General features: G+C 34.2%; 1 protein-coding gene across 3 annotated transcripts in view; it reads right to left on the bottom strand.

The window, feature by feature from the left end:
- Positions 1-27,170, bottom strand: part of FIP2 (potassium channel tetramerization domain-containing protein / pentapeptide repeat-containing protein) — a 165,635-nt gene that overhangs the window by 93,227 nt on the left and 45,238 nt on the right. For all 3 annotated transcript variants that reach the window (XM_089820055.1, XM_089820053.1, XM_089820054.1), the window contains 2 exons: positions 16,310-16,383; positions 14,252-14,310 (listed from right to left, as the gene is read on the bottom strand). In XM_089820055.1, the coding sequence (XP_089676181.1) occupies positions 14,252-14,310; positions 16,310-16,383 (133 nt within the window). The remainder of the gene's footprint in view (positions 1-14,251; positions 14,311-16,309; positions 16,384-27,170) is intronic.

Genomic DNA, 27,170 nt, shown 5'->3' on the forward strand with positions numbered 1-27,170 from the left:
TGCTGGCATGTGTATCATTGCAAATCTCCTAAATGATGATGCCTTCCAGCCTGTTAAAACAGGCCATGCACAACATAAAAACCAAAGTAATAACTGCTGTAATGTAGAAAGCAGGGCAAAACAGAGCCAAAGAACAAAGATATATAACTGATAAACAACAATATATTAATCTAGCTTGCTTACATACATCAGATTTTCAAATGTCTTCTAACAATGCACAGCTTGTATGTGCACATCACATATTTATACATGTAATACCAAAATCTAGAAACTCCTTTTCTAGACTATTCTATATCCTAGAATGTTCTACATCTAATCTGGACTGTACAATGGAAGGCTCTAGAAAGCCTCTTCTTCAGATTCTTCTAGACAATCTTAACCCTTAAGACAGCCTGGGTAAGCTTGACCACTTTGCACACTCTTAATCTGAATAAGTGTGAGAAGTTACTGGTATTGCCCTTTGAATATTTACAGTATACCCTGTTACATCTGTTATATTTGTTTGTTGTAAATTTTTGTAAAGTTTTATTAATAACATCTTTAGATTGCAGTCCTCGTGTGCTCACCATGATAGCATCGCATACTATTGTATAGATATCTTCAGTTTTGTATATTATTTAAATGTATATATCATAATCAATAAACAATCTTCTCCACCATCATTTCCTAAATGGAGACTCTAAAAATTAGAGTTCCATCACAACCTAGCAACAAACCAAAATTGGAAAAACCTTCAAACCCAAAGCTGAATAATACTCAAACCAGTAACTTAAGTTAAATGTCAACACAAAATGATAACTACAATCAATAAACTTCATTCCTCTTCATCAAGAGCATCATTGTTATCATTTGGTTTGAACCACAATGCCACTGCAACCAACCATGTCATAAGTAGAATTTGCCTCATCTAAAGACACTATGGGAAGTTGTTTAATAAGTAGGCTCACTCATGACTTAAATCTCAAATTCTCATTGCTCCCTCATTGTAATGATGCATCCTATGTGACAAGACACAAGTTGACATACACATACCAAATTCTCAACTTTCATTGGATCCAATTGTACTTAATTAAGTGGATAAATGACTGTGTCCTTCAATTCTGCTGATAGCTAAAGAACTCACATCTTATTGAATTTACATAAAACTTAATTCAACATTTGCAAATATAAATCATAAATTATAACTAGTAGCAGAAAAAGAAACATTTTTAAAAATACATGATTGAGAATTAAATTTTTATTGTAATAGGTTATAGGTAAATAGAATCTTGGCCATTTATTAACCCCCATTCATAAGCACATTTCTGATATAATTCTTCAATAGTTCAAAAGTCGTGAATCCTTTAAGATACAGAGAGACCAAATACACTGTATGTATACATCTAGGAGTACTTCTAAGTGTGGGCTTGAACCCAAAAACCATCTCATCTCTATATGGTAACCACCCTCCTTGAGAAAAAAAAAAACTTCTTTCTCTTATAAAATTTTGGGGGCAAAGAAAATGTGAGGAGATGCATGGACTTGGTCATCTGGTTACAATAGTTATCAATGAGCACCCATTTGTATAATGCTTCTAAGGATTCATTCTCATTGGCTTCTATTACGATCAGTTTTCAACCATAGAGTCATAAATTTCACTCAAACGTGTCTGATCCACATCAACATACCTAATCGTACTTACGGCGGGCTCTATGAAACTCAACATAGTCCACACAAATCTACCACTCATCATCAAGGATTGATGCTTTGACCTTTAGAACTCTTTTTAAATTTGATTAACACCACATGCTTGAAAGGTAGTTTACAACCATAGCACTCAAAGTTTCTTGCATCTTCACAAGTCATTTCAACATTGTTGCATGTGATGTGAGTCAACTCTTTGCAACCTTTAAAAGTATTAATAAAATTACCTTTACCAACTATAAGTTGAAGATGGTCTTTGTGACGTATATATTACCACAGATTAAATTCTCACTGAGAAGTGGAAGATATCTCAGCTTCTAGCAAGAAGTTTCACAAAATGAGAAATAACAAGATTTTCTAGCTGAGAAGTCTTGAACTTCTCGGCAAGAAGTTGACCACTTCTCATGTTAACTAGCATACTTCTCGCGGGCAGAAACAGTAAAACTATGACACCCAGCTAGTTTCCTATTATTGTGCAATTTTTAGTGTTTGGAGGAGAGAAGCAATGTTTGGGAGCCTTGTCGAATGATTTAAAATTCATGATATTTTCCCAAGAAGTTACCGATTTATCTCCAATATTTGCCAAGAAAACTTTTTTTGCCTTGACAATAAGTAGTAGAAAACGAGATTTTGAACTATGTATATTAAAATCATTTGAATATGCTCTTCATGTAGATTCCTTTGATGCACTAAATCTGTGTGCCAATATTTTGCTTATGAAGTATGAGAATAGTTAACCTACAAATTTTTGGGGCCCACAATCTCAAAGGATAGTATGAGACATTAGCAATGAAGTTCCACACTTTCCCCTCACAATCCACTACATTACGAAACATCATCCCTTCAAGGCAAGCTACAATAAAATTTATTACTACAATTTTACAATCTTTTCATCCAAAAAAAATGATTGACGCTCTTATTTCAGACTATGTATCCTTGATTGCCACCAATGATGCCTCTATAGAAGCTTTTCATTTGACCAATAAAGTAGCAAACACCTTTTCATACCCAAGACTATTGTGGTCAAGAAGTTTTGTAGCAATTTCATTCCCTATTTTCCACTAATATGGTGATCTAACAAGATCAAAAGGAAGTTTATTGCCATAAATGCAACAAGCAATATTTTGATCTAAAACCTCCCTAGATTTCATTTTCCAAACCTTCTTCAGTTACCCTTTTTTTACAAGAAAGGGAAAGGGTCATTACGGAAGTAATTGGTAAATACTTGCTTGATATTAACAGAGACTGAAAGGTCAATTTATACAAAAGAATGAGACGATGTTTCCTTAGGAAACGATCGTAAAGAATAGAAACATTCTATTCTAGAGAAAGCAAAAAACGAAAGAAAACTAAAGCTTATTAGATATTTACAATAGATAACCACTAACTAATAATAGATGACTTATATATTATTGTAATACCCTCCCTTAATGGTTAATCTATCTAACACACCAAGCTGTCCTCTGAATTTGACAAACTTATCAGGACCAAGAGGCTTGGTGAGAATGTTTGCAGTCTAATCTGTGGTAGGAACATACTGCAAATCTATAGTCCCGTCTTCAATCAGCTGTCGTATGTAATGACAGTGAACATCCACATGCTTGGTTTGTTCATGGAAGACTAGATTTGTGCTAACTTGATGTTACATCCCAATTTTTGACTTAATTTGAATTATAGCCGTTGAGGTTCACATGAAGTCAATTGGCAATTTAATTTGTTATAATCTGGCGAAATGGTAAGATAGATAGTTGTTATAATTTCAAGTGAAGATATCAAGTTAGTTGATCATTTATGAATTCATAGAATTGAGAAGATGGTTAACCATTGTGAGTATTTATGATTAAATAATTTATTATGATAATATAAATTTAATTACTGAGAAATTCCTTGCAGGGAACATGTCGAAAAGGGTGGAACCATTGTCAAAAAAGAATTAGGCAAGGCATCATCATCACTGGGTAGATGGGTAGAGGACCTAGCGACTTGAAACAGGATACATCTGCGGGACCCGCATGAGTTATTTAAATAAATAATTTGGTTAAAATATAAATGTCTCTCAAGGGATTTTAATTTATCTTTCATATTTAAATACGTGCATTTAAATATAAAAATGATTCGGCATCATTCTATTTTAATAATTTAATAAAGTGATGTGTACATGTATATATTAATATAAGATTAAAATAATATTTGGAATATAATAACATTCGAATTATAATAATATTCGAATTATAATCTTCCGATTTTATTCTTTCTTTTTATTATTCTTGCTTTTAATCGATTAGCACTTGGCATGATTAATTGATTTTATATTTGGCATTCGAATTGTTTTACAATCTTTCCAACTTCTCTTCCAACCTTTTTATTTTATCGGATATATTCGAATCGTCATCTTGGAATTCGATTAGTTTATAATCTTGAAACTGAAGGTAGCCGAAGAGCCAAGCAACCATTTTATTAGAGTCTCATTGATCGTATTTGATATAACTTCTTCCTCTCTACAAACCCGTAATACTTCCAATACCACTTGCTTGTACGTTTTGCTTATGCATTTAAGTTGAGAAAGAGAATTCTGAGATTTATATCAGCTTCAAAGGCTTATCATACATTTTTCCTTTCATCTTCACATCAAACTCCATTCGCGAGTTCACAGCTAGGGAAGTGCAGAGTCAAGTATTTCCGGCCATGGTAGGGAGGGCCTTTCTCGTTAGAGATTGTGAGGGAATAAAGATGTGGCCCGAGGTTGGGTGGTTAAGCCCGTGACAATGTTTCACGTCTTCCCAAGATGTCATACTTGCGTCAGACAGAGATAAGTTATGCATTCAATTGTTTCTTAGAAACAGGTATTATCACTTTTATTTATGAGGAGGTACGATTAAATTGAGTTATTTCATTGTTACTGATATTTTACACCTAGATGCAAGAGATAGATTCATGAATTGTTTTTCATTTATATGAATATTGAATATAAGTATATTTCTAATCTTGAGTTACTGTCATAGTTAAATAATCGAAAGGAAAGGATTATGAAACCCTAGTTGATTGAGTGATAGCTGGAACCCTAAATGATACAATGGTATTGGAAGCCCTAATTGAATCCGTGGTATCAAAAGCCCTATTGAATCAATGGTATTAGAAGTCCTATTGAATACAACGGCATCAGAAGCCCTAAAAGATTCCAATGGTAATCGATGCCCTAATGATTACAGTGGTAAGTTATGCCCTAATTTTATATAGTGGTATTTAATGATAATCTTCATTTGATTTTGATTTAACAATATTGGATGGACGTCATTTCATGATATTGTTATAGAGGTATTTGTGGACTAACCTAAGTGGTTGTAGAAGCATCCCTAGTTTTGAATTTCGATCTCAATTTCCATTGTATGTGGATTTCAATTTCTGTAGTAATTTCATTTGATGGTGTTTCAAGTTTTTAGTTAAGAAATTTTGTTTAACTGATTTTAACTGTCAATCCCTTTCATATGATCGAAAACTAATTTAACTGTCTTCCTATGAAAATGAAATTATAACTGTATGTTAGTTGTTAATTTGGACCCCGGAAATTGGGATGTTACATATGGTATCAAAGTGTTGGGTTCAACGCTAAAACCTTGGGTCCAACACTATTTTTAAGAAACTAAAAATGCAATGTTGAAAGAGATTTAATTTGCATAACTGGATATTGCAATCAAAACTGGAAAATCATTCAAAATAGCCGAGAAGGCTGAAATAATATCAAATGGACAGATGTATAAACTATAGTATCATAAAGATGAAACATAATTAAGAAGATAAAAATGATTGGCAAGTCGAGTGGTGGAGATCAGGTTTGCAAACCCAACTTTGAAATCCTTGGCCGAGGTAGAAATGAGCAGATGTGTCGAACATGTGATCTTTTTTTATTTGTCTAGACGCTTCAGTTATTTTGGAGAATAACTACTGGGACACTCAAACCACCTAATTACTCAGATGGTCGGATTGATAAACATCTCGAGGAAGCCATTCTAATAGATCAGAATGTGTGAGGGATGAGTATGGTTCAAGGCCGAGGCTTGCGCAATCCAAAACAATTTCTATGATCTTGATAAAATGTTATTAAAAATCCATTATGATGGCTAAATAATTCTTTATGCAATTAATGGCAGAAATAAATTGATACCTATTTGAACTTGAACTGAAGGAAAACAAAACTATGAACCATGATCCTTTCTGATGTTGATTAAACAACAAGACCATTATGTGCTCCAGTATGGAGTAAACACACTTGCATAATTGGAACTATCAATGCTTGTTTACAGATGTAAACTTTGACGAGATGGGCATGGAAGCCTAAATCACTGAAATGGAAAAGATAAACTTCCAAATAATACAGATGAATGATGAGCCACTCCATGAGAATCTTATGAATTGTTTCAAATGCTTATGATCTTGATTTGATGTATATCTTGCTTAGTATATCATGTTTTTACCCTTTGACACATTGCTATACATGTATAATACACATGATGTTGATTTTACATATTAAGCTATTGTATTCTATCATGAGATGATTGTTCTAATGAAATGTTAAGGGACGGACATAAAAGACCGAAGTCACATAAATGGAAAAACATGGATTCACTAACCTATTTCAGGTGATCTGTAAATTTGCAAGGATGATCTACCCATTGATGAGTGCCATATGCCAGATGTCATTGAACCTTGAAAATTCTCTTAAATGAAGATATCAATATCGAATCGAACTAATGATATGGAGAGTGCCTACATGAGTATGACAGGAACATGAAATAGAATCAACTCAATTGATGCTAAGATGATCAAAAGTACGATAAAGTGAACTCAAGTGAGTACGTGTTTAATTTTATGTTACCATGCAAGTATCTTTATGAAAACTTTGAAGTAAAAATGGATCTTGAGTTTCAATTATGATTTTGATTTTGAGAAAGAAATGATATCACGATGCTATATATATATATATATATATATCTTGTATTTGGTATATTCTTTTAGTGTCTAATTTGCAAAGATCGTCGAGGATGATGAAACACAAAGGGGAATGGTACATTACATTCCAATTTTAAAATACTCCTCTATAATGTTCGTTACAATTTCAAGTTCATCGAGGACGATGAACCACAAGGGGAATGGTATGTTACATCCCAATTTTTGACTAAATTTGAATTATAGCCAGTGAGGTTCACATGAAGTCAATTGGCAGTTTAATTTGTTATAATCTGGTGAAATGGTAAGATAGTTATTCATTATAATGTCAAGTGAAGATATCAAGTTAGTTGATCATTTATCATGAATTCATAGAATTGAGAAGATGGTTAACCATTGTGATATTTATGATTAAATAATTTATTATGATAATATAAATTTAATTACGCAGAAATTCCTTGCAGGAAACACGTCGAAAAGGGCGAAACCATTGTCAGAAAAGAATTAGGCAGGGCATCACCATCACTGGGCAAATAGATAGAGGACCTAGACTTGAAACAAGATACATCTGCGGGGCCTGCATGAGTTATTTAAATAAATAATTTAATTAAAATAATTAGGTTAAAATATAAATGTATCTCAAAGGATTTTAATTTATCTTTCATATTTAAATACGTGCATTTAAATATAAAAATGATTTAGCATCATTATATTTTAATAATTTAATAAAGTGATGTGTACATGTATATATTAATATAAGATTAAAATAATATTTGGAATATAATAACATTTGAATTATAATCTTCTGACTTTATTCTTTCTTTTTATTATTCTTGTTTTTAATCGATTAGCACTTGGCATAATTAATTGATGTTATATTTGGCATTCGAATTGTTTTACAATCTTTCCAACTTCTCTTGCAACCTTTTTATTTTATGGTTAAATTTGAATTTTTGATGTATTCGAATGGTCATCTTGGAATTCAATTAGTTTATAATCTTGAAACTAAAGGTAGCTAAAGAGCCAAGCAACCATTTTATTAGAGTCTCATTGATCGTATTTGATATAACTTCTTCCTCTCTGCAAACCCGTAACACTTCCAATACCACTTGCTTGTACGTTTTGCTTATGCATTTAAGCTGAGAAAGAGAATTCTGAGATTTATATCGGCTTCAAAGGCTTATCATATGTTTTTCCTTTCATCTTCACGTCAAACTCCATCCGCGAGTTCACATCTAGGGAAGTGCGGAGTCAAGTATTTTTGGCTATGGTAGGGAGGACCTTTCTCATTAGAGATTGTGAGGGAATAAAGATGTGGTCTGAGGTGGGGTGGTTAAGCCCCTGACAATGTTTCACCTCTTCCCAAGATGTCAGACGTGCGTCAGACAGAGATAAGTTATGCATTCAATTGTTTCTCGGAAACAAGTATTATCACTTTTATTTATGAGGTAAGATTAAATTGAGTTATTTCATTCTTATCGATATTTTACACCTAGATGCAAGAGATAGATTCATGAATTGTTTTCCATTTATACGAATATAAGTATATTTCTATTCTTGAGTTACTGTCACAGTTAAGTAATCGGAAGGAAAGGATTATGAAGCCCTAGTTGATTGAGTGCTAGCTGGAACCCTAAATGATATGATGACATCGAAAGCCTTAATTGAATCTGTGGTATCAGAAGCCCTATTGAATCAATGGTATTGGAAGCCCTAAGTAATACAACAGTATCAAATGCCCTACAAGATTCCAATGGTAATCGATGCCCTAATGATTACAATGGTAAGTGATGCCCTAATTTTATATAGTGGTATTTAATGATAATCGTCATTTGATTTTGATTTAACAATATTGGATGGAAGTCATTTCGTGATATTGTTATAGATGTATTTGTGGACTAACCCGAGTGGTTGCAGAAGCATCCCTAGTTTTGAATTTCGATCTCAGTTTCCATGGTACGTGGATTTCAATTTCTATAGTGATTTCATTTGATGGTGTTTCAAGTTTTTAGTTAAGAAATTTTGTTTAACTGATTTTAATTGTCAATCCCTTTCATATGATCGAAAACTAATTTAACAATCTTCCTATGAAAATGAAATTATAGCTGTGTTAGTTGTTAATTTGGACCCCGAAAATTGGGATGTTACACTTGATAACGCCTTCGTTATCAACAAACAAAGTAGTCGGTCCTGCTGGTGACATCTGCATATCCCCAAGCATCCAACAAAGCCAAATAGCTTCACATCCTGCCTTGACAATCCCTCTGTATTCAGCCTCTGTGGAAGAGAAAGAAACTGCATGCCACTTCTTACTGGTCCATGTGACTGCACCGGATCCCAAACTGAACACATATCTAGATGTTGACTTTTTATCATCAACAGTGCCTGCCCAATCTGAATCTGTGAACCCGCTAAGTTTAGGATTCGAACTTCTAGAGTACAAAAGTCCATAATTTGAAGTGCCCTTCACATAACGAAGCACATGTTTTGCTGCCATCCAATGATCAACCTTAGGAGTTGTCATAAAGCGTGAAATATAGCTGACTACGAAGCTAATATCAGGCCTAGTAGCAGAGAGGTAGATGAGGTTGCCTACTAGTTGCCTGTATGTAGTATCATCAACAGAAGGAGAATCAGACTTTGCTGATAACTCGAGACCTTTCTCCATAGGTGTAGATGCAGGTTTACAATCCTGCATTTAGAAATTGTCTAACAGGGCCCTGCCATATTTGGACTGAGAGATGAATATACCAGAAGACTATTGTCAAACTTCAATACCTAGGCAATAATGCATGAGCCCAAGGTCAGTCATATCAAAAGACTGGCATAAATTCTGTTTGATTCCCTGAATCAAAGATGTCGAACTGGCAGTAATGATCAAATCATCCACTTAAATAACCAAATGGATAATGTCACTGTCAGTAGTCTTGATGTATAGATTTGAGTTTGAAGAACTCCTCTTGAAGCCTTGATCACGGAGGTACTTATCAATTTTATGTACCATGCCCGAGGGGCCTCCTTCAAACCATAGCGAGCTTTTACCAATCTGAGAAGCTGATGGTCTTTACCAGCAACCTTGAAACTAGGAGGCTGCATCATGTAGACCTCTTCGTGGAGATCACCATTTAGGAAAGCACTCTTGACGTCCATCTGATGGACCTTCTAGCCAAACTGTACTGCCATGGCTAGGACTAATCAATGCCCTAACGCTGAGAAAATCCCTTCGCCACTAAACGAGCTTTGTACTTATCCAAAGTACCATCCAATTTGTATTTGATTTTGTAGACCCATTTGCAACCAATGGGTTTCTTCCCTCATGGAAGATCAGAAAGCACCCAAGTGTTGTTCTTCAACAGACTCTAGTGTTCAAATGTCATGGCCTCTTCCCACTCTAGAATTCCCTTAGCCTCGGAATATGTTTGAGGTTCAAACACACTATGAATGTTGGCCATAAGAGCAAACTTAATAGAACCTGTAGTTTTGCTCTTTTTTCGAGCAGTTCTCCCATCAATGAGCTCATCATCACGAAAATCAGCAAGTGTCTTAGCCAACCACTTAGGCCGGATAGGAGAATGACCAACACTAGTACTAGGAGATGCTTGATCAACAGGATCCTCATTATAAGAATTTAGATCAAACTCAAGTGAAGCATCTACAAAGCGAGGTGATCTTGCAGGAGAAGCCAGAGGTGTCTATACAAGTATCACTAGAATAACTAGAGCTATAGGAGCTATTGGAGCCCTCCCATCAGGTGGACCTAATGAAAGCCCTAAACTCCCAAATCATGAGCCATCATAGGCTGGTCTACTAGATCAGGAACAGGAGAAACAGGCATGAATGGTCCTCGTTGCTCATCAAATCTCGACTGTAGATGAGATGAGATGTCTCAACATCGATCAAGCGGTAGGCTTTGTGAAGACTGCTATATCCAGCAAGCATGAGTTTCTAACTCTTCGCATCCAACTCGGTGTGTGAGGCATCAGGGATCCAAACAAAAGCAAGGGAGCCAAAAACCTTCAAGTGACTGATTCTGGGCTTGCGACCTGACCAAGCCTCTTTCGGAGTTTTACCTTTGACTGCCACTATGGGTGACCGGTTCAACAGATAAATGGCAATGTTAACTGCTTCTGCCCAAAACTGCTTCAGAACATGTCTGTGTTTGAGCATTGAACGAGCCATCTCAGTGATTGTCCTGTTCCGACGTTCAACTACACTTCTGTTGTGGCATGTGGGGTGTGGTTAACTGGTGTTTGATGCCATGTGTATCCAAGAAGCTAGAGAAAGCATTAGAACAAAATTCCCAACCATTGTCTAATCTAAGAGTAACAATAGATTTCCCAGACTTTTTTTCAACTAAAGGTTTAAACTTTTGAAATACAGGAAATGCATCTGATTTTTTTTAAAGGAAATACACCCACATTTTTCTACTAAAATCATCAACAAACAACAAAAAATACCTAGACCCAAAAACAGAAGGAGTGGCCATACAGCCGCAGATATTGGCATGAACAAGTTGAAGTACCTAAGAAGCTCGCCAAGAATCGCCACTGGTGAAAGGTGTGCGATGTTGCTTCCTAGCTTGGCATGCATTACAAACTCCAACCTGTTGGGCCTGAATCTCTGGCAATCCAAGAACAAGCTCATCCCAAGCAAGCTGTGAGAGATAATGCACATTTAAGTGCCCATATCGTTGATGCCAAAGTGTGCTAATAGAAGATCGTCGAGCAGCCATAGCTAAGTCCTAAGAATCAACAAAATTAGTAAGTCTGAAAAGACCATGATCCTCAAGACCCACTGCAACAGTAGACTTAGTGGCCCGATCAGTGATGGTGCATTGATGTGAACTGAAGGTGACTGCCAAGTTTGGAGAATGTCGCAGCAGCTGACTGAGAGTAGATTTAGTTCCAGCCCTGGAACGTAGTACACATCAAGGAATATGAGATTCCTCCCAACAGACTGAATCTGAATGTTGCCTTTACCGACAACCGTGTACTCTTCTCACCACCAAAAATAACATAGTCTGAATAAGGCTGGTAGTCAGTAAACCAGTCTCTGCAGTGAGTGAAATGACAAGAGGTACCTGAATCAATGTACCAGGAAGACGACTTCACATGATCTACAGGGCTTTTAGCCATGAAGACGTAAAAGGCAGATTCCGCCTGCTCAATGTGCTCTGCACTGTTAACTTTGGGCTGCGAACCTGATTGCTTAGACTGTGCAGCTAAGCATTTCTGACATTCAACCTTCATGTGTCCAAACTTGTGGCAATAGTTGCATTGAATGTTCTTTCTGGAACCATCTGGTGTTAGAGCAAAAGACATCTGCTAAGATGGTCGTTGAAAGTTTGCCCTTATCCTTCTGAAAGGATTTTGCAGCAAAGGCTTGCTCGATGGAGGTGGAACTGGAGCTACTATCAAACTGTTGTTTCCACCGATCTTACTGAAGCAGCAATGTGTAGAGATCAGTGAACTTCAAATCAACACCAAAAGATGTGATGTTGAGAGTCTTGATAAAATGCTCATAGGATTTTGGTAGACTCCGAAGAGTGATAACCACAATATCCTCTTCCTCCATCTTGCAACCGATGGCAAGTAGTTGATCACGGATTTCCTGAATCTGATTTAGGTGTGCCTGGAGCGAGGTGTGCTCATCCATAACAATAGAGAACAGAGTGTTTTTCAAAAAGAAGGCTTTGCTTTTGTTAGAAGTCTCATGAAGACCTTTGAGATGTGTCCAGATCTCGACAGCTGTCTTGCTAGATGGAATCTGAGAAAGCTGATCATAAGCCATGAATAATTTGAGAAGCATCACAGGCTCTCGATTATTCAAATCCCATGTATCTTGATCAAGACCCAGAGAAGTCGGACGCTTCGTTACACCCAGAACAAGTTGATCGGCATTCCGATATTCAAAAATTGCGATGATCTGCTACTTCCAAGTGCCATAATCTCGACCATTGAATTTTGAGCTATGCTCGACCAAAATATTTGTCAGAGATGCCATGGCACGTTTTTCGAAGAAAAACTATGAAAATTTGTGAAGACACATTTTGCGACACAAAAATATGGAAGACCCAAAAAAAATGAAGAGTGACCCAAAAGAGAGCTCGAAAAACCCAAAAGGAATATGCTGTCGGTTTTTGGAACCGCTGGCTCGAAAATTGAGACACGAAAAAACGAGGCACCTAGAAAAACTAACAACTCCTCAGTTGAGCTCTCAAAAAACCCACCAAGAATCTGCAAGCAAAAATAATTTCCAAGCTCAAAATATAGGGTTTCATGCAAAACCCTAGCTGGCAACTTAGAAGGTCGGATTTGCAAAAAGAATGGTGGTTTTCTTGAAAAAATGGTCGGTTTTATTTCCAGAAAGAGACCCTCAACCAGAGACGTCTGTGTAAGAGAGAGTGTGAGCAAAAAAAGGTATGATTTCACTATTGCAGGCGCGCAAAACAGCCAAACCCCGTCTACAAAAATGGCTGCAAAAAATGCCAAAAAAAAAATTCATGACTTCAAGCAGAGACTGCGTGTGAGCTTGCTGGGATGTCTGTAGCAAACAAAAAAGGGTACATTCATGCTAAGAAATGATGGTAGAAATCCGCAGCTGAAGACCAAATTGCAGCATAAGGAAAACCGATTTTGGTTCAGGCAGATTTCTCAAAAAAAATACGATTTTTATCACAGTCGGATTTCTCAAAACTGAAACCCTAAACAGGTTGTAGATAAAGTTGCAGAAATGATTTGGAAAAAACTTAGAGAATATCTTCGAAAGAACTTATAATTTTTTCAAAAAAAATTTGAAGTATTGGCTCTGATAACATATTACGGAAGTAAATGGTAAATACTTGCTTGATATTAAGAGAGACCGAAAGGTCAATATATACAAAAGAATGAGACGATGTTTCCTTAGGAAATAATCGTAAAGAATAGAAACATTCTATTCTAGAGAAAGCAAAAAACGAAAGCAAACTAAAGCTTATTAGATATTTACAATAGATAACCATTAACTAATAATAGATGACTTATCTATTATTGTAATAAGGGTATCATCTTCTTAGGAAGACAATGGTGGATTGAAATGATAAAGTCTGACCAGTAGTATTATGCTACAAGTAGGTTTCCATGATCCTTTGCACAATAAAGATATGTGATATTTTCTTTCCTCTACTACTAACAATGTTAGCATTCTCTTGTTCTTTGAGATATATGTCAGTATTTGTTCTTTTGGCAAGCTTGTTATATTCAACCCTAGACAAAATCTTTTTCTTTGGCTAGTCATACCGCATAAGTGTAATTTCACTCAACTATACAAGCTCTTATACTCAATGGTACATTGCTACAACACCATTAAAAATTAAAAATAAAACACCACAAACTAAAACCCATTGGAAAAATATTTTGATGAAAGTGAAGATAGAAAAAATAGCCTTGAGAAAGCATCTAAAATTTATAGCTACCCTAGAAACTATCTCGTTTCATGTTGCAGCCCTTAAATTCAAAGCCTGGGATATGCAAATCCATTGAAGATTATAGAAAAACATTTTGCTTCTAATTCTCATTTATAACCAGAACACAAGGAAATGTAAATAAGGGATTTTCGCAACTTCACTGTATAAATTTCTCCAAACCTGTAAGTGTGCTGAACGTAAATCTGCCTCACAAAGACTAGATGACTCCAAATTAGCATCTGTAGAATTCAATTTCGTGATCAAAATCCATAATGCCCTCAAATCATAATAAACAAAGTCTATAATATATTACAATAAAGCAGTGACATAAAGCATAGCAATTACATATACTACAGTAATCTAATATATTCCATTCTAATAATCTCCAGTAATTTAATTGTTGTGACTGATAGCTACCCTCTCATCTGCCTACAAAATGATTTAATAATACAACAGATGTAATTAAATGATATCATGTCGCCTTGCTAGTGATATTCCATATGAACATGTACTAAGAATTGGTTAATGAAACTATTGAAAGTTGTGCATTTCTTCTTTTGATATATCATTGTGGATTGAATTAAATAAATGAATGGCAGTACTTTGAAAATTGTTGTCGTCTCATTTGATGTTTAGATTGTATGGCATTATTTCAATGTCATAAATACATCATTTGTGCAGATACCATAGTAAGAAATGGTTTAATTAATTTGAATCTAGTTTCAATCACCTAGAGTTATCATCTGCAGTCAATAATGTATCAACCTGAAAGCTCTAGTCCATTTACTTTTTAATATAAGTGAAAATATAAAAAGTTACCGAATGAACTAATACAAGTGTTTATTAGAAATTCAAATAACCTTCAAAATCATTTACCAAGGATGGCCACAAACTGAAGAAAAAGTATTATTCCAATACTTGGATGTAAATCTCCACAATCTCTATAAATGTTACACACCTATAATTCCTAAACGAATCTGGCAACTGCCAAGAATGGCCTAAGAAGGTATTCATCCTCAAAACAAATTCGACATAGGGTTTTTGTGCTGGGGAAGAAGATGAACAATTCCTCACTCTCCAAACTAGAATTCTTTAAATGAAAATGTCAAGAATAAGTTTTCCTTCTCGGTTCTCTTTATACACCTTTTCCAACAATAAGAGAATACTATTCATCATCCTTCCTAAAACAGCTACATAATTTTATTTTATATTTTGGACACCACTAAAGTCGCTTCAATTTTACCCTCCAACATTTGTCTATGGGAACCAAAATAGGCTAAGGGTCTCTGAACCCCTGAAAAAATGTTTTATTCAGCTGGAAAGAGGTTGTCACTGCTGAAAAGGTCAAGGTGACTCCTTTCCAAATGAGACATTCAAGATCTAGTACTGGAAAACATGATACTGCAGTTGACAAGACTAGAAAAGGTACTGCAACAACTTATGTCTATCAAAAAGTCCTCAAGGAGACCTGAGATTTGTAGATCACAGCACTAATTGTGGTCAAAACAACCCCAACAACTAGATAGGTGGCTGGGAATGACTGATGCAGCAGCAAATGATGATGACACACCTCAATAATGGCCAAAAATATACAAATCCTAGTACTATATTTGTTTATTTGACCTTCAAAATGGTATGGATCCTCCAAATATAATAACACAAGCCCTAAGTGTGGGTCATCAGTTTCAAGCATCAAGAAAATGTGCTACCCCTGAAACGTGCAATTAATGTTGATAGAAACTACTTGATGAGGCATTGATGATCTCAAGGAGAAACAAAATGATAGAACATCATTAATTATTCTAAATTAGCAAGGATGCCCTCCAAAATCACAAACACAAAATTTAATTACATGCGATTCCCAGGTGGAATTGCTCTCAAGGAGATGAGAGTTTTCATCATGCATGATCTCTAGGGTTTTTGTCCCCAGCAAAATTAAACACATTGGTCAAATTCCTAAGAAGTTGGATCACAAAACAATGATCAAATGGATTTGAATGTCTCCTTTATGTAGCACTCCAAAATAGGCCCATGAGTCCAATTTCTTTTAAGTATTTTAAAAATATTTTCATAAATTTCACTTCAAGTAATTAAACATACATTTTATCTCAATATTAGTGACTAAATCAATTTTTGTTTTAACGATATATTATTAAGTTAATCAAAGTCCTTTAGCTTACAAGAAAAAGTTGATAGACTATACATGAATAAGAAGATAATAAAAACAAATAAGTTTACCTTGCAAGTTAGCACTTTGCAAATTAGCACCAGCTAATAGAGCTCCACGAAGACTTGCACCACTAAATTCACACCTAACAAAATCAAAGATTTATCATCACAATGTGAGTCAACAAGTTTTCACAGTTAATATATGAAAAACTCAAGCAACAAAAATCTCACACCCATGTGGATGCAAATGCATGCACTCATTACACATGCCTTCATGCACCCATCGAATACACATGCATGCAAATCCCCACACACACCCACATGCACCTTCACTACTACCGTGTGTGCACATACACAAAAACATGTGATGTATTTATGGGTATTGATATGTATGCATGTGTACGTATCAATACACAAATATTTACACATACATACATGCATATATATAATATATGTGCATATATGTACATAGAAATGTATCAATATATGTGTACATGTGTATACACTGTATGTACATAGAAATGTATAGCTATATGTGTACATGTATATACATATATGTGCAACTGCACGTGTATGTATGTGTCCCGTTATTTGCTGCCTCGTGTTGGACATTAATAGATTTATCTTCTCTTATATCATAGTTACAAGACATAGATTCAGCACAAGCTTGGCAAGCTGATTTTTTTCTACTCAGATTCCATACAAATTCAACAAATAGAAAACATGATAAATATAGGGATTTCTAAGGATTTAAATAATTTCAATGCATTCTTCATTAGATCAACATAACAAAATGATAGATTAGAAGCTACTTCGATCACATACACAAGTATCCATCAAACAAATGAGGAAAAACAAGAATGAGTTGAAAGAAACAATATTTTTCTATATAAAAATATTCTCAAGGCCTTTAGGTATGTTAAACTTGTAGATTAGAATATCTATGTTGAAAAAACAAAAGATTATAAGCACAACTATCATTGTGAGGGCATTAAAAACTACCTTGCTAATAAAAGAACTTTAGAAGAGTAGTTTATTAAAAAAAATTACAAATGAAAAACTATAATTAATTCTACATTAACTTATAAGAAGGTTATACACTATGGGTAACAAGATCGAAATATGATATACATTGTGCACTATAGTATGCAATGCAAACTGCCTTCTAGGGATTCAACTTTCAAGTATTGGAAGAAAATGGCACAAGCAATAGAAGGTAATGGAGATGAAGCATTGCCATATAACTGTAATGCAAACTGCCTTCTAGGAATTCAAGTATTCCAAGGAAATGGAACAAAGCCATTGTTAATGTTTTAGCATCAGTAGAAGTAAATGATGTTTATCTGATATACTAATCTGTGTTTATGTTTCCAGCTAAATGTTCATTATGTTTATTTATACATATATCTGTGTTTATGTTTCCATTATATTGTATGGAAAAGATTCACACACACACATATACATATTGTTTGAAATTAAATTAATGACATTATCGGCTGAGAGAAGATCAACTGATTATACATAAGCGGAGATCATAATATACTTATCATTGCAAGTAAACATAGTAATCACCGACTACCTTGTGTTAAGGTTAGTTTGTATTAAACAGCAGTTGTTCATGCCATCGTAGAGGCATGACTCTACGTGGCCAAAGAGCCATGACTCTACAGGGATCATGACCCTTCACTGTGGTATATATACAAGCATCAGATCGTTGTATTACAACATCTATAAACGGCATCTTGTCTCAGCGATCTGCATTCGGATTATTATCAGCACTTCTCTATATTATCTAATTTGTAGGGGCATCAAGTATTCGTCTCACTTCATCAGCAATATACAAAGAAGTAGATTCTGCACACGGGTCTCAGAGATCATCAGTATTTGAAGAACAAAACTGCTCAACAGTAATCCAAGTAAGAATTCTATTGTTCTCATATTTATAGTAACAGTTTTATCTATCAGAGATCCATAAAATTTAACATGGTATCAGAGCCATTCTGATAAGAAAAACTATTCCTTAGAATTAAAATCTAAATTCTCAGAATTTCTAAAAGAGAATAAATTTCAAAATTAAAATGGTGAATCATGTGAGTCTAATAGATAGGCTTGAGGGTGCATCTAATTTCTCATCATAGAAAATTAGAGTAATGATAATATTAAGGGAAATGGAATTAGAAGAATATATTGAAACAAACATGTCTATGCCTGAAAATGGACCAGAGAAAGTTACATGGAAAAGACATAATAACAAAGCAATGAAAATTATTAATATATTATTGATTCTGTGAAAGATCATATCCTACCATCCATATCTAGTCTCAAGTCTGCATTTGAGATGCTCTCCACAATTCAAGATACATTTGAAATCAACAATACTAGTAGATTATTAACTCTAAAACAAGATCTACTATACATAAAGATGAAAAATGGAGAATCTATCACCTCTTACTTTCTAAGAATTTATGAACTAAAAGATCAACTTGCAACAATGGAAAGTCGAGTTGATGACAAAGAACTCAGCATGATAGCACTGAGAGTTCTTCCACTATCATGGAAAATATTTATTCGAGGTTTAAGCTCTCGACTTGAACTTTCAAAATTTGATGTATTAAAAAATGAATGCACTCAAGAAGAATCTAGATTAGTCTCAAGAGGACTAAGCACAAATCAAGAGGGAGAAATTCAAGCACTTCATGTAAAATTAAATAAGAAGAGAAAATTCAAATACAACAAAAAGGAATCTAACAAATCTTACATGCAACGTGATTGGTCAAAAGCTAAATGTTTTAAATGTGACCAAATTGGTCACCCCCATAAATTTTGTCCTAAAAAGAAGAGAATTCAAGCAGCCTTAGCAGAAATCGAAAAAGAGGGTGAAGAGAAAGAATAAAGAGAAAACTATGCTTTTTACTTAGCCCTTTCAAGTGAATTAAACTCTAATCACAATACTTGGATCATAGACAGTTGAGCATCTCGTCACATCACAGGTTTTAAAGACAAATTTGAAACCTTCACAGATCAAGCTTCAGAAGAAGTTACTACTGGAGATAACTCTACTCATCCTATTAAAGGAATTAGTTCCTGTTCAATTGACCTAAATTCAAGAATTACTCTACAACTCAAAAATGTTTTATACGTACCAAGTATAAAGAGAAACCTTGTCTCCATTTCTGGCCTTGTTGATCAAGGGCTCAAAATCACATTCCAAAAGGACAAAGTTCTATCTTGGCCCAAGAACTGTGATAGCTGGTGTAAATTCCCTTATTAAAATTCATATTTTGTAATTATGAAGAAGAAATAAAATAATCTCATTGCATATATAAACTAAATATAATAATAAATTAAATAATTAAAATAATGATAATAATAAATGAATGATCATGATAATAATAAATTGAATAATTAAAATAATGATAATAATTAAAGAAATGGTCATTATAATTATTATATAAAATTAAAATCATAAGTTAAATGATCATTGTAATTATAATATAAATGGTAAACAAATGATCATCTAAACATATATTAATATTATTAAGTTTAATAACCTAAGTATCAATTACCAATCAATACTTTGAAACGGCGTTGATCAAGCCCGATTGAACAGTCGGGCCTCTTTACGGCATATATTTGTGAGTATTGTCGGAATTTGAAGAGAGAATGAGCAGAAGAACTTACACAGGGATCGAATTGCTAGTTTTCCCCAGATCATCATGTGAAGGAATTAAACAACGAACACTACGACAGGTGCGACATTGGAGATATCGAATGTTCAAGTTTGTACAGAGAAAGTAGGAAACAGTGAGGATCGTCAGACGATGTATGAAGGCATAAAACGACAAACACTCCCTTAGACAAGTGCGTCAATACGAAGGACGAAGATTGGAGATACCCAGCGTTTGACGTTGTACAGGAAACGAGGAAGGTTTAGTTTGGGTTTGTTTTTTCCTGACGTCGGGCACTTCAAATCGCATGTAACAAATGTTGCAAGGAAGTCGATACCCACATATACCCTATCTATCGAAGCATATCCAAACAAAGCATATTATATATATATATATATATATATATATATATATATATATATATATATATATATATATATATATATATATATATATATAAAGTTGTAATAGGCATTTCCGCCAAGGAGCAATTATTTCATAGAGGCACGTGACTGGCAACGTACCAATGAAAGGTAGTCCTTGAATGTCGGTTTCTTTAGAGAGAAACCATGATTCTACATTCTAATTGAGATATGAAGAAATTGGGTAAAACTCATGAACTATTTGGTTTCTTTGGAGAGAAACTCAAAATACAATAAACAGTAAAATGATTAAATTATTAAGAGTTTAGATTCTTTAGAGAGAAACATCAAGTTTCTTTAGAGAGAAACTGTAGGAGACAATATATATTGTAAGGATCAACGTATGCATATGACAGAGGGCCTTGGTAAAGGAGGGATCGTTACCAAGTGATTAATTAGAGATCCCAAGAGGCCTTAGTTAGATGCTCCTTCATGACAATTACTTAATCAGGAAAACAACTCCCATGGAGGGTTGAGTGATTCAAAAGGAGTCTCTTTCAAAGGATTAGTGATCGGTTTAATGGGGTAGTCTTTATACTATAATTTTATGTTTTAATTTGAATTTCATACATTAATTTTACTGATGCTAACAATGTGATGCAGCGTTCAGCAAGGGTTTATAACAAGAACCCTAATTTCAAGAAAGCAATTTCAATCAAATTTAGAGATGGAAGTCTTTATAAACTTTGTAATAATCAAAAACTAGCTCTTAGTCATGAAACTACAAATTCCACCAAAATTTGGCATAGGAGGCTAGGTCACCTTCACTACTGTGCATTATCATCCATAGTAAAAATTGTAAAAAGTTTACCTAACCTAAAAACTGATCATTTAAGTATTTGCAAAGGATGTGCCTTAGGCAAAAATACTAAGCTATCTTTTCCTAAAAGTGTTCATAAATCTAAATTCATTCTTGAACTAATCCATACTGATCTTTGTGGTCCTATGTCTATACATTCTCTTAATGGGTGTTTCTTCTATGTAATTTTTATTAATGATTACTCTAGAAGAACCTGGATCTATTTTTTGAAACAAAAGGAATCAACTGAAGTCTTAGCAAAATTCAAAGAGTTCAAAGCCTTAGTTGAAAATCAGTCAGGACATAAAATAAAAACTCTAAGATCAGACAATGGAGGTGAATATATCTCTGATATTTTAAAAAAATTCTACATTGCTATTGAGATTAAGAGGGAGTTTTCTGTACCTTATAATCTTCAACAGAATGGAATTGCGGAATGTAAAAATAGATCAATTGTTGAATCAGCCAGAGCAATGATGCACGATCAAAACCTTCATACTCCTTTCTGGGTCGAAGCATCTAACACTGCAGTCTACATTCAAAACAAATGTCCACACTCAGTTTTAGAGAACACCACTCCAGAAGAAGTATTCACTGGCATTAAACTTGATCTAAATCATCTAAGAATATTTGGATGTCCAGTTTATATTCACATACCTAAGAAAAGAACAAAGTTAGAACCTTCCAAGAAGAAGGGAATATTTATTGGATATACTGAAACAACAAAAGGATACAGGGTCTTCATTCCAAGTCAAAGAACAATTGAGATTAGTAGAGATGTGAAATTTGAAGAAGATATTGCCTTTAATATTTCTAAAAATAGTGATGAATCTATTACTGAATCTATTCCTGAAGTAGATGAAAATCAACAAACAGAAATTCAGAGGGAGAATGATTTTGAACCTTCCTCTTCCACTATGTCTAATCATGAAGATTCTGAAAATATCAATAATAAAAAGAGGCCACCTTGGGCTAGGAAAATGATAGAAGAAAATCATGTTGAACCTAATAAAGTGATGCGAGAGAGCAAAAGAACAAGAAATCAATCGTGTTATGTTGCATTGTTAACTAAACTTATAAAAACAGAACCTTCTAGTGTTAAAGAAGCACTTTCAAATTAGTCTTGGAAAGAAGCAATGATTAAAGAATATAACTCTATATTAAAAAATGATGTATGAGATATTGTACCAAGACCTAAGAACAAATCAGTTGGTTTTTCCAAATGATTGTTTAATATTAAACATGCATCTGATGGCAGCATTGAAAAATACAAAGTCAGGTTTGTAGCATGGGGTTTCTCACAAAAAAAAGGCATTGATTATGAAGAAACATTTGCTCCAATTGCTAGATATACTTCAATCAGAACCATCTTAGCTATTGCAGCATCCAAGGGATGGAAGGTTCATCAAATGGATGTCAAAATAGCATTCCTTAATGGCAAGATTGAAGAAGTCTACATCGAGCAACCATAAAGTTTCAATACTCATGACAGCAAAACTCATGTTTGTAAATTAAAGAAACCACTTTATGGTCTCAAACAGGCTCCCAAAGCATGGTATGAAAGGATAGGCAACTATCTAATGAAGTTAGGATATTCCAAAAATGAAGTTGATCCCAACTTATACTTCAAAACAGATGGTGATGATATGATTATTCTTGTGTTATATGTTGATGATTTGTTGATAATAGGTGATGAACATCTCATAAAGAAATACAAAGAAGAACTCACAGCAGAGTTTGAAATGAAAGACTTAGGTCTACTTCACTACTTTCTTGGATTAGAAGTCTAGCAATAGGATAACTACATTCTTTTGAATCAAGGAAAATATACAATGGACATTTTAACAAAATTTGGAATGATGGAATGTAAACCAGCAGCTACTCCTATGGAACCAACGGCTACTCCTATGGAAGTAAACCTACACAAGTTGAAAGATGATATGATCAAATCAGAACCTACAGATTCTACTTACTACAAGCAAATTATTGGATCTTTAATGTATTTGGTTAATACTCATCCTGACATATGCTATGCTAGTCACACTTTGAGTCAGTTTATGTATGCACCAAAGAAGATACATCTACACTCAACTAAATACATTTTGAGATATCTAAAGGGTACTATTGGAATGGGAATCAAATATGATAAAGTCAACATCGAACTTCATGGATATTTAGATTTCGATTGGGCAGGCAATCCTCCTGAACGTAAAGAGTACTTTTGGATATTGCTTCAATCTAGGATCTAGTATGGTTTCCTGGTCCAGCAGAAAACAGACTTCACTTGCATAAAGTTCCACCAAAGCAAAATACGTTACATCTTCCTTGGGTGCTAGAGAGGCGGTATGGCTAAGGAAGTTGTTAGCAGATTTGTTCAAGAGTCCTTTGAAGCCCACTTTGATTCATTGTGACAATCAAAGTTGCATCAAGCTTTCAACAAATCCGATTTTCCATAATTGCTCCAAACATATTGAAATTCCTTAACATTCGAGATATGGTGAATCAAGGAATCATTCAGCTTGAGTACATCTATACTAATGAGCAAACAACTGATATCTTTACCAAACCTAAGTTGAAATACTTCAGAGAAAAACTTGGTATGATTGATTTGTAATATTGAATATTGAATTAAAATTTTTAATTCATGTGTTTATACTTCTATTGTTGTTTATTCGCATCCGATATGTAATGAAAGTTGATGACCTTTCACAGACATATTTATTTAGAAGGTAACTATTTACAAGGTGACGATCTTGTAAATGATAGGCCTATTATCATGGACATCTCTAGACATTGCCTCGAGCAATTAGATATCATAGATAACGAACTCATGTTATTGTCATGGACATCTCTAGACATTGCTCCGAGCAATTAGAGATCATGAGTAACAAACTTTCATGTTATTACTATGGACATCTCTAGACATTGCTTTGAGCAATTAGAGATCATAGATAACATTTCCATTATGGTTACTCTAGATATTGTTTCAGACAATTAGAGTTTATGATGTACATTATGATAGTGTTCATAACGTGGCGATGTTTGTTATCTGGCCTATAATTGTTTCATTGTGTGAAGATCAGATAAAGCAATCAAGTATGCTATACTGAAATCCAAATGATGTATTACTTCTCCCTTGCTAAAGAGGGAGTGTTAATGTTTTAGCATCAGTAGAAGTAAATAATGTTTATCTGATATACTAATCTGTGTTTATGTTTCCAGATAAATGTTCATTATGTTTATTTATACATATATCTGTGTTTATGTTTCCATTATATTGTATGGAAAAGATTGACAGATTTATATATACATGAAATTAAATTAATGACATTATCGGCTGAGAGAATATCGACTGATTATACATCAGCGGAGATCATAATATACTTATCATTGCAAGTAAACATAGTAATCACCGACTACCTTGTGTTAAGGTTAGTTTGTATTAAACAGCGGTTGTTCATGCCATCGTAGAGGCATGGCTCTATGTGGCCAAAGGCCACATAGAGCCATGACTCTACGGGGGTCATGACCCTTCACTGTGGTATATATACAAGCATCAGATCGCTGCATTACAACATCTATAAACGGCATCTTGTCTCAGAGATCTGCATTGGGATTATTATCAGCACTTCTCTATATTATCTAATTTGCAGGGGCATCAAGTATTCATCTCACTTCATCAGCAATATACAACGAAGTAGGTTCTGCACACGGGTCTCAGAGATCATCAGTATTTGAAGAACAAAACTGCTCAACAGTAATCCAAGTAAGAATTCTATTGTTCTCATATTTATAGTAACAGTTTTATCTATCAGAGATCCATAAAACTTAACGGCCATTATGGAAGGTAATGGAGAAGAAGCATTGACATATGATATAATAGATAAGATACTCAACATGCATTAAATCTCCTTCACTCTACCATTTGCACAAATATTGGAATTCTTTCCTTTCACAAAAAATTGGAGTGAATAATCTTTAACACAAGCTAATCGTTGCTGTTTTGCAACAATAAGAAATCATATTGCTTCTTCACACATAAATGATCATGACTTAGATTTTTGACATGATTTTCAACTTCATCTAACGATTTTGCTTTAGGGTATGTACATTAATGGTATTAAGTTTTTATTTACTCCACTGTTGTTTTACATATATGAGACACGTCACCAACCAAAATTGTAGATAAAATAAAAGATAGATTAGTTATTAGCTATGTTTTAATTTTGGTTAGACAACCAAAATGATTATGTCCCACCAGCTAACTGAGTTGGTTTGGTTAGTTTATATGCTTCTTTTGTAGTTGAGAAAAGGCACCATGTTGTTGGAAAATCATTCTCTTCCCCATATTTGTATAAGAGCATTGATAAGATAAGATAAGATAAGATAAGATAATAATATTAATGTACAACGAAAAAACCACAAGGGTTTATGGGACTGAGCATACAAACAGAAATGTTGGCCAAAGCAAGAGCACCAAACGGTGACTAAGAAGAAATAAAAACAAGACACAAGACAAGACAAGACAAGACAAGAAAGAATTGAATGAATAAGTAAACAATTGTTATATTTTTTTTTTAATATATTTTTATACTCACATAAATCACAAACAAATGTCTAAGCCAATTCAGTATTCCTAAATCATCTCATGTCCAAATAGGCATGTAAACATTTAATGGCATTGCATTCAAAGAATTCGGGTCAAAATGGCCACATAAAGAGGGTAATTGGTAAAAGAACCTATACAATCAAATCAAGAAAGAGAAGATGAACTCAAAATTTTGGGTTAAACTTTTGGGTTTGCTAAGAAAACATGTGGAAGGAAGTTGGATGACGGTAAATTCCTCGAGAAATGAGTAGTAGATATGCTCCTTGATTGTATGACAAGACTCCTTGCAAGTGAATCTCTTAATACATCAAGACTTGCATGTCAAGCAAGATCATGAACTACCAAGACATCAAATAAGTTAGTGCTACAAGGATAGAAGCTGACAAGAGGAAGAGAAACAAAATACAGATCGGCATCACATTCCCCAAAATCAATGCCTGTATACATAAAGAACCAGATGACACCAAAAAGAAACCAAAGAACAAAACAAGGAGTAAGGCAATCCTTGAGGATCACAAAGAAAAGAGAACAAAGGAGAAGACTACATGAAATAGCTGAAGAAGCTTCAACCATCAACAAAGTACCCAAACTAATTCAATTAGCTGATGATTCATAACCTTTCTTGTCAACTAACCAAAACCACAACTAATAACTACTCTATATTCTAATCTATCTGCCAGTCTACAAAGCCTACTCAGCAGGCCTTTACAACAATTTTGGAGTGTCTAAAAAACTCAACAACGAGTCCCGAGGCCTCAAGAATATAGGATCACCTCAAGACAGTGCGAGTTTGTCAAGTACTTGACAATTCTAATAACATTAGTACATTTAGATATATACATTAGTAAAAGTAGATATACATGCTACATGTAAATATACTTGGATAAAATTAGATATATGCAAATATAGATGTATACATTAGTACATATAAATAAATACAAATAGTACATTAGTACTAGTTAATCCAGCCACAAAAACACGAGACCCACAGAGAGGTGATGCCAACTCCTCTGCACATGTCATCTGATTAATGTTTCTCTGTTCTCCAGACTTGCAAATAAATATGTAGTTGAAAATTCAATACCTCTTTATCAGAATGGAATACCAAGGTGCAGCACCTCTAACAGCAGCCCACATGGTTCAGGGCTTTAGTCAAATGTGGAAATACATAATTACACTCTAAATATATGTTCATTCAGCTAAAATAAGAAAAAATCAAATCAGCAGTCCCTCTTGCATACAATATGCACATTTCCAGAACCTACATTTAGTCTTATAGAGTTACATCATGTGTGTTTTTAGGTAAATCTTAAAAATTGTTGTAAATGTATCCTACATCTTTGAGGTAAGTGAACATGAACTAGTTGTTCATCACACAATATCAAAGAGTAAAAACTTAAAAGTGGCTAGCCATAAATTCGTATTATTTAAA

Source organism: Cupressus sempervirens, chromosome 3, assembly GCF_028749045.1.
Source record: "Cupressus sempervirens isolate cs-2001-9-10 chromosome 3, ASM2874904v1, whole genome shotgun sequence".
Lineage (NCBI taxonomy): Eukaryota > Viridiplantae > Streptophyta > Pinopsida > Cupressales > Cupressaceae > Cupressus > Cupressus sempervirens.